At 41.3% G+C, this 17,244-nt stretch overlaps 1 protein-coding gene across 1 annotated transcript in view; it reads right to left on the reverse strand.

Annotated features, from left to right (window-relative positions):
• dnah9l (dynein, axonemal, heavy polypeptide 9 like) overlaps positions 1-17,244 on the reverse strand; it is a 71,714-nt gene that overhangs the window by 51,141 nt on the left and 3,329 nt on the right. The window contains exons 4-44 of the mRNA XM_010786027.1: positions 16,921-17,116; positions 16,420-16,519; positions 16,046-16,257; positions 15,718-15,951; positions 14,608-14,775; positions 14,016-14,132; positions 13,597-13,734; positions 13,185-13,309; positions 12,906-13,101; positions 12,019-12,123; positions 11,706-11,897; positions 10,793-10,993; positions 9,780-10,115; positions 9,612-9,689; positions 9,478-9,533; positions 9,255-9,375; positions 8,979-9,148; positions 8,385-8,607; positions 8,161-8,277; positions 7,661-7,747; positions 7,413-7,571; positions 7,131-7,214; positions 6,879-7,037; positions 6,509-6,631; positions 6,001-6,123; positions 5,625-5,849; positions 4,866-5,084; positions 4,490-4,657; positions 4,143-4,268; positions 3,942-4,049; positions 3,648-3,779; positions 3,408-3,568; positions 2,760-2,916; positions 2,489-2,634; positions 2,273-2,389; positions 2,050-2,188; positions 1,628-1,720; positions 1,268-1,462; positions 890-967; positions 534-666; positions 78-205 (exon numbers count right to left, since the gene is read on the reverse strand). Of these exons, the coding sequence (XP_010784329.1) occupies positions 78-205; positions 534-666; positions 890-967; positions 1,268-1,462; positions 1,628-1,720; positions 2,050-2,188; positions 2,273-2,389; positions 2,489-2,634; positions 2,760-2,916; positions 3,408-3,568; positions 3,648-3,779; positions 3,942-4,049; positions 4,143-4,268; positions 4,490-4,657; positions 4,866-5,084; positions 5,625-5,849; positions 6,001-6,123; positions 6,509-6,631; positions 6,879-7,037; positions 7,131-7,214; positions 7,413-7,571; positions 7,661-7,747; positions 8,161-8,277; positions 8,385-8,607; positions 8,979-9,148; positions 9,255-9,375; positions 9,478-9,533; positions 9,612-9,689; positions 9,780-10,115; positions 10,793-10,993; positions 11,706-11,897; positions 12,019-12,123; positions 12,906-13,101; positions 13,185-13,309; positions 13,597-13,734; positions 14,016-14,132; positions 14,608-14,775; positions 15,718-15,951; positions 16,046-16,257; positions 16,420-16,519; positions 16,921-17,116 (6,145 nt within the window). The remainder of the gene's footprint in view (positions 1-77; positions 206-533; positions 667-889; positions 968-1,267; positions 1,463-1,627; positions 1,721-2,049; positions 2,189-2,272; positions 2,390-2,488; positions 2,635-2,759; positions 2,917-3,407; positions 3,569-3,647; positions 3,780-3,941; positions 4,050-4,142; positions 4,269-4,489; positions 4,658-4,865; positions 5,085-5,624; positions 5,850-6,000; positions 6,124-6,508; positions 6,632-6,878; positions 7,038-7,130; positions 7,215-7,412; positions 7,572-7,660; positions 7,748-8,160; positions 8,278-8,384; positions 8,608-8,978; positions 9,149-9,254; positions 9,376-9,477; positions 9,534-9,611; positions 9,690-9,779; positions 10,116-10,792; positions 10,994-11,705; positions 11,898-12,018; positions 12,124-12,905; positions 13,102-13,184; positions 13,310-13,596; positions 13,735-14,015; positions 14,133-14,607; positions 14,776-15,717; positions 15,952-16,045; positions 16,258-16,419; positions 16,520-16,920; positions 17,117-17,244) is intronic.

The raw sequence follows: 17,244 nt of genomic DNA on the forward strand, positions 1-17,244 counted from the left end.
CTACTAAATCTTTGCATGAAGGACAACATTCTGCATTATAAAAATTAAAAAAAATAGAGCAAAAGGTGCACTCTGACCTTATTGTCATCCATGACTGTGTTGAGTGACTCAATCCACATAGGGTCAATATCCCCATCCAGAACAATCCATTTGGGTCCATCATGACCCACTGAGGTGAGCTCTCTCATGGTAGAGGAGAACAGACCTAAAGCAATGAGTCAAATAAACAGTGGCATATCAATACCAACACTATTACATGGTCCTATACAATTATCAAAGTTGTACAAAAGCAGACTCATGTAATGCAATCATAGTAATTTATTCCACATCAAAATGATATAAACCAGAGCTAACTCTGAACCTGAAAATATACTTTGACAAATTCTAATTAATTCTGTGAGTAGGCTTTTGAATTATTTATGGTTTTGACACCGAAAATAACTCATTCTTGACAGTGACCCATAAGCTGCAGAAAAACACTGGCTCCCTTGAACAGTGTGTTAAATTCCGTGTAAAATTCTCAAGCCCCTCACCGTCTTTCCACTCTCTGGTCGCAGGGTGCAGGTATCCAAACAACTCGTCTGTGGTCACAGCTTTCGGGTTGATATCATTCCAAACCGTCTTCATCTTCATGTTTGCATACGTTCTATGGAGAGTCTTCAAGATCTGTGTAGTTCACAAAATCAAATCCCTTATTGTTTACTAGATGGTCCATATGTATGAAAACAGGGAAATTCAACTCTTCCTTGACTTAAGCTTGGGGAGATCTGTGAAATATGTGTTCTGGCACAAGCTTAAAAGCCATCATTTAGAAAATCAGCTTATAAAATACATTTGCAAATCCTATTTTGTATGTATTAATGGATACAGCGTATATCGAAAAGTTAACCTGGCTCTTTCCGGTTCCTGGTCCACCTACTACAAACACAGAGTGTCTGACCGCCAGCAGCTCCTCCAGCTGGGTCACCTGTAGACACAAACAGTGGATCATAATGGATTATGATATAAATACTATTTTAAAGAATGACAGACCTATGTATATACTGTATATGAATTAATTTGTATATGTGTGTTCCCACACCTAAGTACTGTGCATCGTCAAAAGAAAGTAAAAACTTGCAATTTAGAACTATTAACAAATAATTGTAAACATACTGTAGTGATGAACTGAGTTTTATTTACCAAAGTAACATATGTTTATTCACATTGCAGGCAATAGTGAAACAGAGGCATTTCTTCCCCAGAGCACGGCATAGTTATGGAGCACCTTAAGTATGAAGTTCTCCTCCGGCTGCAGGCGCAGTTCACTGACTGACTGGCGCACAGCGTTCTCCAGCTCGGGGTCTCTCTTCCTGGGCACGTCCAGCTGAGGGAACAGGTCACTGATGAGCCCGAGGAATATCGGCACGTCACTGGTCACTATCTTAGGCAGGTTGAAGTCCCTCAGCGCCCGCATCAGCACCTGGGCAGGAAATGACAGTGTGGATGAAGTAATGTAAATGCAATTATGAACTCAAGATTTGTCAAAACCACAAGCCACATGAATGCACAAATTGTCCCCATATCAACTACCTGTGAGATCAGTGTGAAAATGAGCATTAATCATTGACAGCAAATTGATGCGTACCTGTTCCTCAGGTCTGCTGCGTTCCTCTCTCTTCAGAGACCCAGCCACAACCAGGACTGATTTGATAGCTCTCAAACCCCAATCATAATGATCCTAACAGAAAAATGAAAAACATAACTGATCAAGCAGTGAAAGCAAGTACTATACTGTGTCAAGTATCTTTTATCTTCCGGTACAGTGGATGATGATAACAATATGTTAACCATGTGCAGCAGAGTGGAAAACTATTTGAATAAGAGTTACAATACCCAGTTCACTATATTTGAGGGGAACACCTCCTAAATTACAATTACAATGTTATTTCCATAGCCTAGGAAAGTTCAATAAAAAATATCGAGAATGAGCTACTCATGAGAGATAACCTTTATGATTTGTTAAGATGCTTTCTAGTTCTGCTTTTAGATTACAGTGGTTTAATGTACCTGTTTGGACAGCAGCTCCTTACAAAGAGTGTAGAGGCTGATGAACTTTCTTGCCAGCAGACGAGCGTCTATGAAGCCTTCAGCAACCAACATGATCTCACAGATCAGCTCAAAGTCTGGGATCACCATGGCACAGGGCCTGAACAGTGAACGAAACTCATTTTAGTAATCTTTGACATTTGTAATATCTTGCAAAACTCTCTCCTCAATTTAAATATCAGACCTGAATAGAGCTTTGAGATTCTCTGGGAGCTCGGCCCTGCCAGCATAACCAGGGTTCAGAGTGATGAAGATCCCCACTGTTGACTTCAGTTCAATCTCTTCTCCCAGGAAATGGAACCTAAATGCACACAGAAACAATTAGAGATGAGTCTGCAGAGGAATGTCAGCCTGGATCAAAAGACAAATTCATTAGTACAAGTACAGTTTTCGTATCTACCTTTGCTTCTTGTTGCGTACAGCATCCTGTATAGTCTTGACCTGCACAGCTACCACAGACAGCACCTCCACTGAGATCCTGTTGAACTCATCAAAGCAACCCCACACCCCGGTCTGAGCCAGACCTTTGTAAATGTTTCCTATGGACTGAAGACATGTGGCAGAGACAAAGTGAGTTAGTTCCGGGGTGGATTTATTATAATTGGCATAATGAATAGAGTAAATAAGACATAAATAGACACTACGGATAACATCTGCGCAGTCGATGCTACCTTGTAGTCCATCTGTTCTGAGCAGTTGAACACATAGACCATGATGCCCAGGGAACGTCCCAGATCTTTAGTGGTCTCCGTCTTACCGGTGCCTGCTGGGCCTGAGGGGGCACCGCTCATAGTCAGATGGAGGGACTGGGTCAGTGTTATGTAACACCTAACAGAGCCAGGGTAGAGATTTTAAATGATAACAATATTGACACGGTTAGTTACTCTGATCCACACTTTTCCAAAGTGGACTGAAGTATATGTTAAAAATATGGTATGATATACAATGTGGTCAGATGTAAGACTTTTTTGATTATACAGTAGGACATAGAAAAAACACTATTGTTTTCATCTTTAGACCCAGATTAACACCTTTTTTAATATGAGTTACCTTCTTTCAACCATTGTACAGTTTTTAAGTTGTTAGGGAGGCTTCCTGGATCATTATCCTTCGTGGGACCCCCCTCTCTCTCTCTGAGTCTGAATGATATTGGGCAACGTAAATAACATGCACTTCCTCTACTAATGTCTGTCTTCACCGCCTATTTAACTGAGGTCCCACGGCACCTTTCTCTCTCCAATACACTTTGCACTTTCTTTAATGATGTGTAAAATCTGTGTGCTCGTGCATCGGTGTGACATATAGTACTACAGGTGTACCTGTCAGTTAGAGGAGTGATGACCAGTCTGTTAGTGTTCCCCAGGTATTCATAGCTGAACTGGAACTGGGCGTCACAGATGTTGATGTAACAGTGTCTGGTTTCGTCATCCCAGTGGTGGCGTAACTGGGACAACCAAGCAAAGGCCTGGCCGGTTGTCACCTACAAGACACATAGAGTTACACCAACATCATTTTGTTGTGCTTTTATTCAGCAGATAAGTGTTTCACTTCAGCCTTACCTTCTGAGTTATGAGATTAGCCACCACGTCTCGAGCATGGACATCAATAGTGCAGACGGTCATAATTTTCTGTCTGTCCCCAGGAGTTAAATCTCCAAGCAGCATGTGGATCAGTGAGTTCAACTGTGTGATCTAAAAACAAAAAATGATCACTGAACACAACACATTTGGAATGAAATGTGATAAACAAACAATTTAAATGTGTATCTAGAAAAGAATCTGCAGATTAATCAATTATCAAAACATGAGTTAGTTGCAGCTCTACCTAACAATATGTTGAATGTATAGCACTACCTGTTTCCTGTTGTAGTCTTTGAGAGCTGTCTCAAATCCCTCCTCCACTCTCTCAAAGGCAATGCCCACGTCTGTGGCCCACCACACCTGACTACCAGTCAACCCTACCTGTGAATGGAGAGAAAGTCAGAGACAGACAACAGATGATTTTGGTGTTCATAAAGTTAAAGTTGTATTTCTACAGACACAGCATTACCAGACCTGAGCAGGGTAGTCGAACATCCACTGGTCTCTGGGTTTGTCCTCATAGGCGGCTACAGCCTCCTGGATCTCCTTTCTGACCGTGCAGCGCATGGTGCTCTCCAAGGCACTCAGCCAACACTCTGCCTGAAGAAGGAGACACAATGTTACATACATTGAAATACAAATAGAATTCAATACTATATAATGATTGGAGAATGCACAACATGATTACAAATAGCAACTGTTTGCACACACGATAAAGTACATACTGTGCATATTATAAACAAGAGAGAAAAGTTAATATAGCAGTGAGGGAGTGTACATCTACTTTGCACACACAGAAATCGAATTCTGTTTTTCAATACCTGTCCTTCGCAGACACATGGCTCAAAGAATGGAACATATTCTCCCTCTCGGCTGAACATCCCTATAGCAACTGCCTCCCCGTCTTCCTCTCCTCCTCCACCTCCGCCTGAGTCCTTAAAGCGAAGATCTGCTATGTTGTCAAACAGCTTCAGCAAGTGTCTAGTGACCTGAGGAATAAAACACACAAATATAATACAGTTCATTCATTATTTTCAAGGTCATGTCGTTATCTCTTGACTGGATTTAAGTCTTTCAACCTTATATCTATTATCATTCTCCACCAATCAAATAACTGGATGGAAGACAATATTGAACTGATACAATTAGCTGAACCTTTAAGTATTTGGAAAACAAGATCAGATTGTGATCAGTCACCTGTTTGGGCTGTGTCCCCTTGGAGACAATCTCCAGCAGGTCTGAGGCAGAGACAAAGTAAAACCTGGGGAAAGTGAGTCTCTTTGTCTCCAGGTACTCGGCCAGGGCCTTCTCACACACAGACAGCCTCTGCTGCAACGTCTCCAAGTTCTCCAGGAAGCCAGGCTGGTTAGTCACCTCTACCATATTACTGTTCTGCACCACCTCAGTCATCAAGGTCTCGGGAGGGAAAGAAGCCAAGTCAGAGAAAAATAACATTTCACACACCATTAGGATGTGGTGAGGTGGATGCATGTCTTGTGTATTATGTGTTAGCTCAAGTGGTAGAAGAAGTATGCAGATGCTTTACTCAAGTAACAGCAACAATAACAGTCTGTGAGAAAACTCCACTACAACTAAAAGTCTTGCATTCTAAACCTTACGTAAGTTAATCTACTGTACATACCCGAAACACCCATCTCTAAAAAGTAAACTTTTCCTGAGCTAAAAAAAGGTCTAAAAGTTTGTTTAGCTAGGTAGGATAAAATTCCTCATCCTATTAGGAAACATTAATTCTTTCTAAATCTCTGAGTAAATCTGGAAAAAAATAAGCTTTTTCACAGGAAAGGCAGTAAAAATGTACAATATTTGCCTCTGACAAGTAGTGGAGTTCAAGCAGATATAGTTGCATAAAAGGGAAAAACTCAAGTGAATTACAAGTATCCCCAAATTGTACTTAAGTGCAGTACTTGAGTAGATGTACTTTCCCCCTCTGGGTACCTGGAAGTCAGAGTGAATTCCCTGGAAGCGTTCAGCATCGTTGGCCAGCTGGCAGCGGATGTCGTGGCTGTTGGTGAAGATGCTGTTGAGGTGGGCCCATGTGCGTTGGACGGACATACAGGCCGAGATGACGAGGTCGGCCACCATCAGCTTCTTCTGCCATCCACTCACCTCCGCCTGGAAATACTCCACGTACTTACTCATCAGGATGTTCTGCAGCTGCACCTGAAGAGAAAGAAAAGCAGTGGCTTTACATCATGATCTGTAAGAATCTTCTACAATGACAGAAAGCACTACAGAAGCCAAAGCATGATAATCTATATGTAGCAAGGTTCAGCATTAAACCACTGAGAATCTGCACAGTTTTCACGCTCACCTGATTGTCCTCCAGTGTTTCTATCAGATTCTCATCGGCTTTGAGCAGAGGGGTTCCTGTGCTGCTGTGAGTCTCATAAGACAACGACATGACACTCCACGTCTGGGTTATCTCGGCCAAAACCTGAGGAAATGTAGCTTTAGAATGGTGCAGTAAGACCAACATTAAACATTTAATGATGTTACTAAATATGCTAAGCATCTTATTTCTGAATAAGACTGTGTCATTTGAGCTTATTTGTCCATTGTGAGCCATTTTACAGTATTTCTTTTTTTAAGAATATGGTAGAAGGGACGATTTATGATAAGGGGATTTTGGACATAATTTCTCTCTAAATTCAGGTTTTTATTTTTATTTAGAAAATTTAGATTTTTTTTTGTATATACTTCTTTGCCAAGTGATCTGATTTTGAACTTTGAAATGCAGAACGAGTCAGAATAACCATTACAGCTACTACCTTGACATACAGGACACTATTATACAACTGAATGCTATCTTTGATACTCACTTTCTCAATAGCCATTTCCTTCACAGCCTTGTCCACTATGTTTTTGACCTCGTCCTCCACACGGTGAAGCTGTAATTCCAAAAGGTCCCCCAGGGTGGTGCCTTCCCCCATAACAAACATGACCTGAGAATGAAAAGGGATACACAGCAGCCATGAGAGCGATCCGATTTCAGATACGGATAATTGGGCTCACTGAGCTGTGCAGGTCATTACAGGCCTAGACGTTGAATGAATGTTGAGCATGTAAAGAGTAGATTATAAGAGAACATAACTCAATTCAATAGCATGGTAATTATCAAAGTGAAGAACTTGATTAATGATGAAATATTATAGAATAGGATTGTTTGAGACTTAGTGGATAGTGTCATACCCCTGTGGTGTTCATAAGCTGTTGCCAGTGTCTCTCTCTGACAGCGGAGTTTTGCAGCTCGTTGACGGCTCTCAAAGAGGTCAACAGGTTCTTTACAGTCGACTCCAGACCTATGTAGACGTCCCATGCCCTCACCTCCTTATCCAGCATCTTCATCTCCTTATATATACAGAAATAGTCAATACGTGTGAGAGTGACATACTATTTTGCTTTACTGGGTAAACAATTTTTGGCCATGAAAGCATGTTATACTTTGGCAAATCGCCTGAGCTCCATGTCCATCTGCTCGACGTTGATCTCCTTCCATGGAGTCTTGGTCCAATCTTCTATACTGGTCTGGCACAGAGAGGAGAATGGAAATATTTGATCTGAAAAAATACATTTCGCCAGACACCCCTACAGACTTAAAGGTCAGCGATAGATAAGGAATACTCAGCAGGTGGGTAAGTGCAGTGAAAGGCTGAGCCTCACAGGCTTTTCCGTCTCGTGAAAATACCAACATACGGTATTTGTTTTGAGCTTATAAACATTTACCTTCACAAAGATGACCATGTCCCAAACTGCTTTGACCAGTATGATGTCAGAGCGACACTGGCACAGTTGCTTGTAGTCTGGGAAGCTGACCTCAAACAGATCAGCTGTGTCCTGCAGCTTCTTCATTTCTGCCTCCATCACTGCTACTCCTCGATTAGACTGGAGACAGAGGTGTTTTGTGGCTTGAAATGGTATTGTTTGATAGATTTGATTTAATTATACACTCAAAGGCACTACTAAGGGCTCACCTTATCAATTAGTTTATATTGCTCCTCCACATCGATCCTAAAGATGGACTCGGTACGAAACTGTTCTCTGAAATCATGCTGCTTCACCTGAATAAAAATAAAAAGCCTGTCCATTAAGGATTCATTGCATATCTGTCTCCATCTCACCATCTACAAAGGTGCAAACTGGGGGGTGGGGTGGAGTCAGTCATATATAATGCAGGAAAGAAAGGTTTATATGTCAGATATTGAGCTCTGTGTAGGGGGCATACAACACTGACATCCTATCCTACCCCCCCACACACGCACACGCACACGCACGCACGCGCACGCACGCACGCACACACACACACACACACACACACACACACACACACACACACACACACACACACACACACACACACACACACACACACGCACACACACACACACACACACACACACACACACACACACACACACACACACACACACACACACACACACACACACACACACACACACACACACAGCCTCACCTCAAACCGGACACACTTCCTGCGAATAACTGAAACTTCATTGGATTGTAGTGGCGCCACTTCATGTTTAACCGTGAATGCAATTTTCTTCAGACTATTCCACTTCTCGGGCAGCTCCTGTGTTTTACGGTAATAAAAGGAAGAATGTAATGTAATGATATACTGTATGTAACATATCTGCCAGCACTCATGGAAAAGTGTGTATTTTGTGCATAGGTACACACTTCTAGCTGCGTGTAGACGCTCTCTGGCAGCTGCTGTCCGTAGGTCTTGAGGAGCTCCGCAGTGGATTTCAGAGGTTTGAAGTGCTGATCGTTGCTGATCTGCCTGTCTCGGATGGCCATGAGGTGTCCCATGATGTCCACCAGGCCTGCATAGTCGCCATCTGACACCTTTTCAGAAAGACCACTGGCCGTGTCCTGGACAAAGGAGGATAATTCTCTCACGCTGTGGGAAAGAGAGAAATGAGGATAATGTTAGGGTACATATCCTTAGTTTAAGAGTTAAAACAGATTGCTTTTAGTAAGGGTTTTGATATTGTGGGCCTATAACCACAACCAGACAGTGTACATTTGCATATTAGGGCCATTGTAGGTAACAAACAATTCAACTACAGGGCCAGGGAAGGTTATATTCAGATTTTCGGAAATGTATAACAAAACCTACAATTGTTTACCTCAAATATGGTGTTGCACATTTACAATTTCTTTAAAAACTCATTATCTCTTTTCTACATTTTGTAGCAGTTCTTATCTCTTTGTGTATTTTTTGTCTATTTAGAATACATACAGTATGTGTGTGTGCTTGTGCATGCTAACCTCTGGTTCACGTGGTTCAGCAGGTGCTCCTTGAACATCCAGCTCCATCTCTTGATGACATTCATCAGTGTGTGCTTGAAGGGTCTGGTATCTAGCTGCAGCCAGCCACAAAACACCCTCCTGTCCTCCATCTTGCTCACTCGTACATACAGAGACTCAAACAGGTTGATCTGCAATGAAGAATGATGCGGCGACTCAGACACATTGATCAAAGAAAAAAAAGACTATAGTCAATTCTGAATAAAGGCTTTTAGAAGTGAAAAATATGAGGCACACCTGTTCTTTGAAGTTGTCGAGGGTGGGTGGATTCTTTTTCAGCTCGTAGTCAGCATACAGCTCCGCTTCCTCTGTACTTAACACATGGCCATAAAGTAGGAACTGCCTCATGAATTCAGACCTGTGATAAAGGCAAAGAAAGGATTCCTTTAGAATATGTTTTAGTCATACCAACCTGATATATCAGATAAAGAAATGTGATAAAGATTAAAAAACATCTGACCTGTCATCTGTCCAGAGGTAGCGGTAGCTGGCAAAGGATCCCTGATATTCTCTGACCTGAAAGGCAACACAATCTTTAAAACTGTGAGCCTGAAAGCATCATATATGTCTCCATATGTTGACAGGTAATCGTACCTTAGCAATAGCTACGCGTGCCCGTGAGCGGATAACATGGCACATCTCTGACAAATCCTCCATTTCATTTATATCGCACTACAAGATGAGGAAGCAGTTTAGGATAGTACAGGGTGTGTGGATATATGATATCTTCCCTATAAACCTATAATCCAATCTGTACAGCACCTGATAGTTATCCAGCTGTTTATGCTTGGCCACTCTGGGAATGAAGGACGCCATGTTGGTGATGTTGGCCACCATCTTATCCATAATATCATAGAAGTTACCGCTTTGGCTGGAGTCCAGCGAGGGGTCGAAGGTCATCTCGTTGCTGTTGAGTACCAGCTGGACCTCGAACAGCGGTGTGATACGCTGGGATGCGTCTGTGTTGTCCATGAGGTACTGCAGGGAGCAGCACACGGCACTGGAGAAGCCTGTCAGGATCATCCGGTCCACATAGTCTGTGTAGCCCTGCCACTCACTGCTGCTCAGGTCTGCCACACCCAGCAGCGACTCGCTCTCCTGGAGGGGAGGGGAAAAGTGGGGTTCAAATAATAATTTACCCTCAAAATGATCTTTTGTTATTACATTCCTCATCCTGTCTTACATTACATTTGTGATAGAAATGTTTCTTGCATGTTCCATGTTGAACAAAGAATACAAAAATAAGAAGAGTCTTAAAGGGCCCCTATTATACTCTTTTTCATCACTATATTATAGTTCTCAGTTATATACAAAACATGTCTCTGAAGTCCCCACCCCTCTGAGGGATATTATGTTAAAAAGAACACAATGGTGCTCGAGGAGGATCTTCAGGTGATAGTGGGGGGTTTACCTTGGTTGGTTATTGGCTAATGGTTACACAAGCCAAAACATCGTTATGACATCATAAAGTGGCCAAAATCTGATCAGCTCACTTTCAGACAGGTTTTTATATAAATGCACCAGGACAAAAAGAGAGCGATATTCAAGTACAAATTTGTTTCAAATGTTACTTGAATATTGCTCTTGTGAAATTAGTCGCATTTACTTTCTCCATTTTGGATCTGTGGAGGCATGCCAGAAACCTTTTCTTATATTTCTTGTATTCCTTTGAGAAGGAAACAAAGGTGATCTGATAATGTACAGTAAGAATATGAGGGAGATATATAAAGTAAAAGCCTTTCTCTAAAGCATCACAGTAAGGTGAGAGAATATACCTGCAGCAGAGTGTGTATTTCCTCCCCTGTACTGGTGATGAGAGCGTGCTGTTTGGAAACACTCTCTTCAATGTCAGAGAAGAGGAGGAGAGTGGATCCAAGGCTCTTTCTGGTGATGAAGGCACGGTGGCTGAATTTCCCCATGAGGGCCTGGATGGCCTCCACATTAGCTTTACTCGTCTGGACACGACTAGAAATGCTCTGGCGACAGCAAATAGAGAAACTATTACAACCGGTAATTAAATTCCCTTTGGATGACAGATGCATGTTGCTTTTCTCTTTTAGGAGTGTTCGCCATAAAGAGGAAAGCTGGCTTGAATGCCGTGATTCATGCTACGTTGGCAGGCAACATTTAAACAGCAGCTTTTCATATTTTTATTGAAAAACACGATCTAAATTAAACCACTGCTTTATGCATGTCAGCAGAATCATGTGGAGAAGATGCTTCGAAAAATGTCCACATAAGTATTGAAAAATAACTCAACACGCATTATGTATATGTATATATGTGTGTGTTTAAGTAGATACATGTGTGCATGTGTAGATATTTGTCATTTCAAACAACCCCTATGTACTACAAATGTTGTTCTGTATTTAATTTGCCATTTTCGGGTCACTAAAGAGATATGATTTGCAAAACTGTACTTTTAATATAATGTGACCCCAAATAAAGAGTAAAAAAACTCACCAGTGTTATGCGCTTTGTTTTTTTTTTGTCTGTTTGTTTGTCTGTTTGACTACAGATACAAATACTGGGCCAGGGAAGAACCCATTTAATTGTATTCCAAATGTGAGATGTACCAACGCATTATTTTTCATTGATGTAAACAACATTTGAAAGAGATATAAAAAGGGCCCTTCTAGTTAACATAGTCAAAATACTTCCCAACCATACAAAATAAATGTTCAGTACCTTGACCAGGTCTCGTGTGATCTGGATGTAGTCCCACAGGTCGTCTCGAGCCCAGCTCAGCTCCTGGAGGGCCGGCTCCAGCTGACGTCTTGTCCCATCCATCTCATCTTTCACTAACCCCAGCTCCACCGCCAGGATGGTGCTGTGCAGCTTGTTGTACCACTGGGTCACCAAAGTCAGTGTCTGTGTGTACTACAGGATACAATGCGGCGTTAAGCCTTAAACTTATTTACACCCTGTTTCACCGGCCACATAGCTGACAAATATAGCTGTTTGATACTTATACAATGCGACACTAAACACATATTCTCACCATGTAGAGTCTCTCCCGTTTGGAGTAGAGATGGAGAGCTGCTTTGGGAATGTTTTCGTTCTTCAGCATACCCAGATACTTCACCTCCCTCAACACTGATGTCAACTGGGGACAGGCGCAGAGAGAGGGTGAGAAATATAATAATCAAATTTATTAATCCATGTAGCAATTAATTGTTTTGTTACTTTAACTGTGAAAGCAAAACAATCGAAACAAATTGGATAAACATCTCATAGTGGAAATCTCATTAACATTGGTACAAAGCGCACAAATGTTTTAAATTAGATAAATGCTCACAGTACATCTGATTCGTTGTTTATCCCTGAATTAAAGTGCCTACTTCTGACAAGGCTGGTAAAATAAATGATTGCTGCTGCTCTTTCTGCTTTGCCTTGTTTCATTATTTGATGTAGAGTGGGTTTGGGATTTTTTTTTATCTGATCAGGTGCTCTGGAAATTTCTGCTTTTTTTGTAGACAAAAACAGACACACCAGGTATTTAATGCTGAGAAAGGAAATTGTGGCAAATATAGTATTTTAGTATAAAGTATTTTATAATTTGAGGACAGGCTAAATCAATATCATATTGCAGAAATCAGTGACATGTTGAAGCAGAAAATAGTATAAACTGTATATCTAAAATAATCAAACCTCTTATTTGTGGCTTAACTTAACATGTTAATCATGGAATGACTTGCATAGTCTAATGATTAATATGCATTTCCCATTATACATTCCTGTATGTAACATCCATACTAGGAGTTAGCAGGGACGACTTGAGGCACACTGCTGCACCAATTCCACTCAGAGCAAATCCCTTTATACTTAGTTATACAATTAAATTGTATTCATATTTGGTGATTGCCACTTCTAAATCGTTGTGCTTACTGCAGTACTGAAGTTGACCTGAAACAGGCCTGTGTCAGCGTCCAGTGTGAGCAGGGGGTCCTTCAGGTGGGTTTCACAGATTTCCTGGAGGCCCTCAGTCCACTCTGAGAACAGCTCCTCATCATGCTGGTCCAAAACCTCCAGAACATGCTGACACTTTTGGAGGACGTCGTCTGCTTCAGCTGACCCCAGAGGCCTGGAAGATATACAGTATGTAGTAAACTCAACAACAGATCTGCTGTGAACGTAGTAACATGATAGAATGGTGTCTATCCGTACATATTGGCCAGCTCGCTGAGGTTGCTCCTGTTGGTGAGGATGCGAATCCGAAGCTCCTGGGACCATTTGAGGTTCCCGGCCACATACGGCATATTCTTCCCCAAGACAATACAGCCTGACCGCAGCTGAAAAAACAAAGGCTGAATTAACTTGGCTGATAATGGAGTCATTCATTACTTTAAATAAAAAAAAATTCAAATTAGTTTGTGGCACACATTTCAATTCTGAATTACAATACAATAGGTTTCTTACCAAATTGAGGCATCTACGATTGAGACAGACTATTACGGCATAGTTTAGTGATGCTGTAATCAGATCCCATGGCTGTACTTTTGTATATTCAAAAGTAGGTGTGTCATTCTTTGAATTTCTAAATCTTTGAGAATATTTATTTCCTTTTAATCTCTCTTACCCCATCTCTGTGTTTATCCAGTATACACTGGCAGTAGTCTACTTCCTGGTGAAACATATCCAACAACACATTGTAGTTGGGAGAGAACAGCTGGTGGATCATGGGCCTCTCAAGCAGGGTGCTGAAAATCTTCAACAACTAGATTCGACACAACAAAAACAACAAGACATTTTTAGAAAACTTTAGGTAGAATGACCATTGGACCATTCCTGGCTGTTAATCTAAGCCACAATCAAGTTTAAATTCCAATTTATAAATATACGCTTCTCAGCTGATTAAAAGGATAACAGTTTTCTAACATCTAACAACAAAGATGCTAAAAAGATGCAACGTATCAACACCTTTTCGACAAATGACTTAGATATATATAAATACAGTAATGGGCTTTTTTGATGAGAGAGATTTCAGAGACACATTACCTTAAAGGTTGACGTCAGGTTTTTGGAGTGCTGGAAGGCCAGTTTAAGGACAGTTCCAAGCCTCTGGTCAAAGTCCCTGTTCTGCTCCATGAAGCGTCTGTAGTGATGCACAAAGTCCTGGACACAAGATGGCATTAGACAGGAAACACTGGATATGTTCAAACCTATTCCTCCTTTAACAGCTTTGAGTCCACCTATTGAACTTTATCCCATCTTCAGTGCATTAAAACATATTTCAGAACAGAGATCAATTTCTGATTCAGTTCCACATTTAATTGGCTCAGTTATATTGGAAGCTTGTATAAAATAGCTGTCAAATATCCAGTAGATTAAATAAAATAATTCACTGACTATTAATGACGGCTGTCACAGATTTTCGGCGTGTTGCTTGGCAACCACTTAGCTTTGTTATTTTTCAATTAGTGTACTGCTGGGCTGAAAAATAACATCTAATTTTAATTTTTCATTATTCGGCTGTGTCTGTCAGTGCCACTTATAAATTGCTGTGATTCACAGGCCTTTGGGGCTTATTGATTTACATAGCAGTGTGATATCAAAGACAAGTCTAACAAACAATTTCACTGAGCCTCACATCATTACTATAGTCCAGGGGGTCGTATTTGCTCTCTCTGAGGGCCCTCCAGCGGTCATGAAACTCCTCGCTCATGCTGAAGACCATCTCGCTCAGGACTTTCCCTCTGGATCCACCCAGTTCAACCTTCTCCAGTTTCAGAAAGTCCAGCGCTGTTGCAAAAAGTTCCTACAAAGAAAATATATATCATTATTAGAAAAAAAAACGCTCTGTAGGGTACACAAATACATCGAAAAAGTATCTATAGCAGTTAAGCAGAGTGGTGTCTTCTAGAGCAGGGGTTCCCAACCTTTTTTCCCCAAGAGCCCACCCATGGGGGGGTAATTAAAGTTTCAAAGTCTCAAAATGCTACAACTACTGTCACAAACTGGATGAATGTGAAGTATTTAGTTAAAGGAGGATGAAAGCGTAATTAAGGAGCACTATTGGAGTGACTTTGATGGTTATTGGACTCAGGATTCATTCATTTGGATTCCCGCTGTATGAAGAAATTAAAGGACGGCGGAAGTGGAAAGAATTCACAAAGGGATTAAACTGTTTAAAACATGCTCAAAGTAAGCCGGATTTTGCCGATGTGTTTATGTGGATTCAAAAATCGTAAATAATCTACAAAATGGAGGAGACCGATCTGATCGGAGCAACTGTGACAAATAATCCAACTGAAACCGGCATGGACAATGACTATGTTTTAAAAATGCGCTTATCCAGACAAGCCCGGTTTGGACACTTTACGGGCAGAAGAAACATTTCTATTAAAGAAAAAATTATACATTTCTGTCTTTTTATGCCTTTAATAGGTACTAACTTGAATTGTTATTCAAATTAAATAATCAATTATTTTATTGTAATGTAGGGACAAGGCTTTTAGCGACAATCATGTATTGCATTAGAATTATATGTAAACAATTTTATTTTTTTTAATAAAAAAAGTCTAAATATGATATTTGGCCTCAAATCATATGAGGCCTGGCGCACCCCCTGTGATCTTTGGCGTGCCTCCCAGGTTGGGAACCACTGTTCCAGACGTCATGTTCATATTTTTTGAAATAATAGCCTGATGTGCACATGTTTAACTGTTCCAATGAAACCAACACAAACTAAGACGTGCACCTCGATCATAAGCAGCCTCTCCATGATGCGGTCCGACCGCTGAAACACAAGCGCAGCCGGGAAGACCCACAGCTTGACGAACTGGCTGTGTCTGTAGTACTGGGGGATGCGCTGGCGGTGAGTGTGAAACAACTTCTTGAAGGTGCGCAGAACTAAGATGGTTATCTGGACTCTCTCCACCCCTTCCTCCAACTCCATCTTAAACAGCTCTTCAGGGATAAGGTAGGCAATGGCCTGGATTCAGACACACAGCCATATTAAAAATCTCATTGATATATATCATGTCCCCCTCTCTCCCACACATACACATAGAGACGCATCATTGTACCTTTTCGATGACCAGGTTGCAGAACTCCTGCAGGAGGACCACCATTCGTTGTGGAGTGCAGTAGTATTGAGAATGGCTCCAGATGAGACAGAGTATGTGGAAAAGAGGAGGCAGTAGAGCGTCTACCTGTGGGATACTCCTCTCCTCCAAGCTGCCGATCATTCTCCTCAGAGGACGCAGATACAGATCTATGTCCTCTGCCTCCAGCACCGCTAGGAAAATCACACACAGAAATAGTGATTGATAACTTCAACTTAGAAGAAGGCAAGTTAAAAATATTGCTTCTTATTGGTTTCTTACATAAAAACGTAAGGAGAGATTGGGATGTGAGTAAATTATTTAGCACTGATAAAGGATGAGTATTGCTGATTTACCCTCATCGACTTTAATGCAGATCTCGTTGAAGGAGGAGTAGTAACTGCTATTGACTCTTCTAAGGATCTCCATGATGTGCTCCGTTTTAGGACTCTGGATCTGAAAATGGGGAAATGGTAGCAGGGTGTTCACTCAGTGGCAACTTTATTTGATACACCTGTACAATGTATTTCATTTCAATACAACACCTCTTCCATAAATGCTACTTCTATAGAGTTCAAAATGTTACTTTTTTGGTGACATATTGGGACTTTGTAAATACTGTATGAATTTGTAACTGGAATCATTAGTGGAGTTATTGCTATGTCATGCAAATCAATTCAACCCTGCTGACATTTAATAGATCTGGCATTTCAAACTGTGGAAAATCTGGTATTTAGGAATCTAATGTCTCAGTCTATGAATTAAACACAAATCTACTGGTGCCCTAAGGACCGTAGCTACAGATGACAAGTTGAACTGACTGCCCCCCACCCACTTCCAGAGAAACAGTGTCATACTTGTGACTGGATGCCCAGCAGGTTTTCCCTTTGAGTGGTCCAAAACTGGAGCTCCACGTTGGGGCCTGGGTGGTCTCCTCGGAGCAGCAGCATACCAGAGTCTTTCTTCAGGACGGTCCATATCTGTCCAGACCACTGAACTATCAGAGTTTCTATAGAGTATAGCAAGCCACGGTCCAATGGCCAACCAGTGGGGCTGAGGGAGACAGAGAGGGGTGTGGGTAAATATGGCAATATGGGCTCCAGATGAGAAAAAGTAAAGAAAGTAACTACAAATGGGACTAAAATATAGTTCCAGTAACATGTAAATGGCATTATAGTCTT

The sequence above is a fragment of the Notothenia coriiceps genome, unplaced genomic scaffold, assembly GCF_000735185.1.
Source record: "Notothenia coriiceps isolate Sejong01 unplaced genomic scaffold, NC01 NC01_scaffold00000969, whole genome shotgun sequence".
NCBI lineage: Eukaryota > Metazoa > Chordata > Actinopteri > Perciformes > Nototheniidae > Notothenia > Notothenia coriiceps.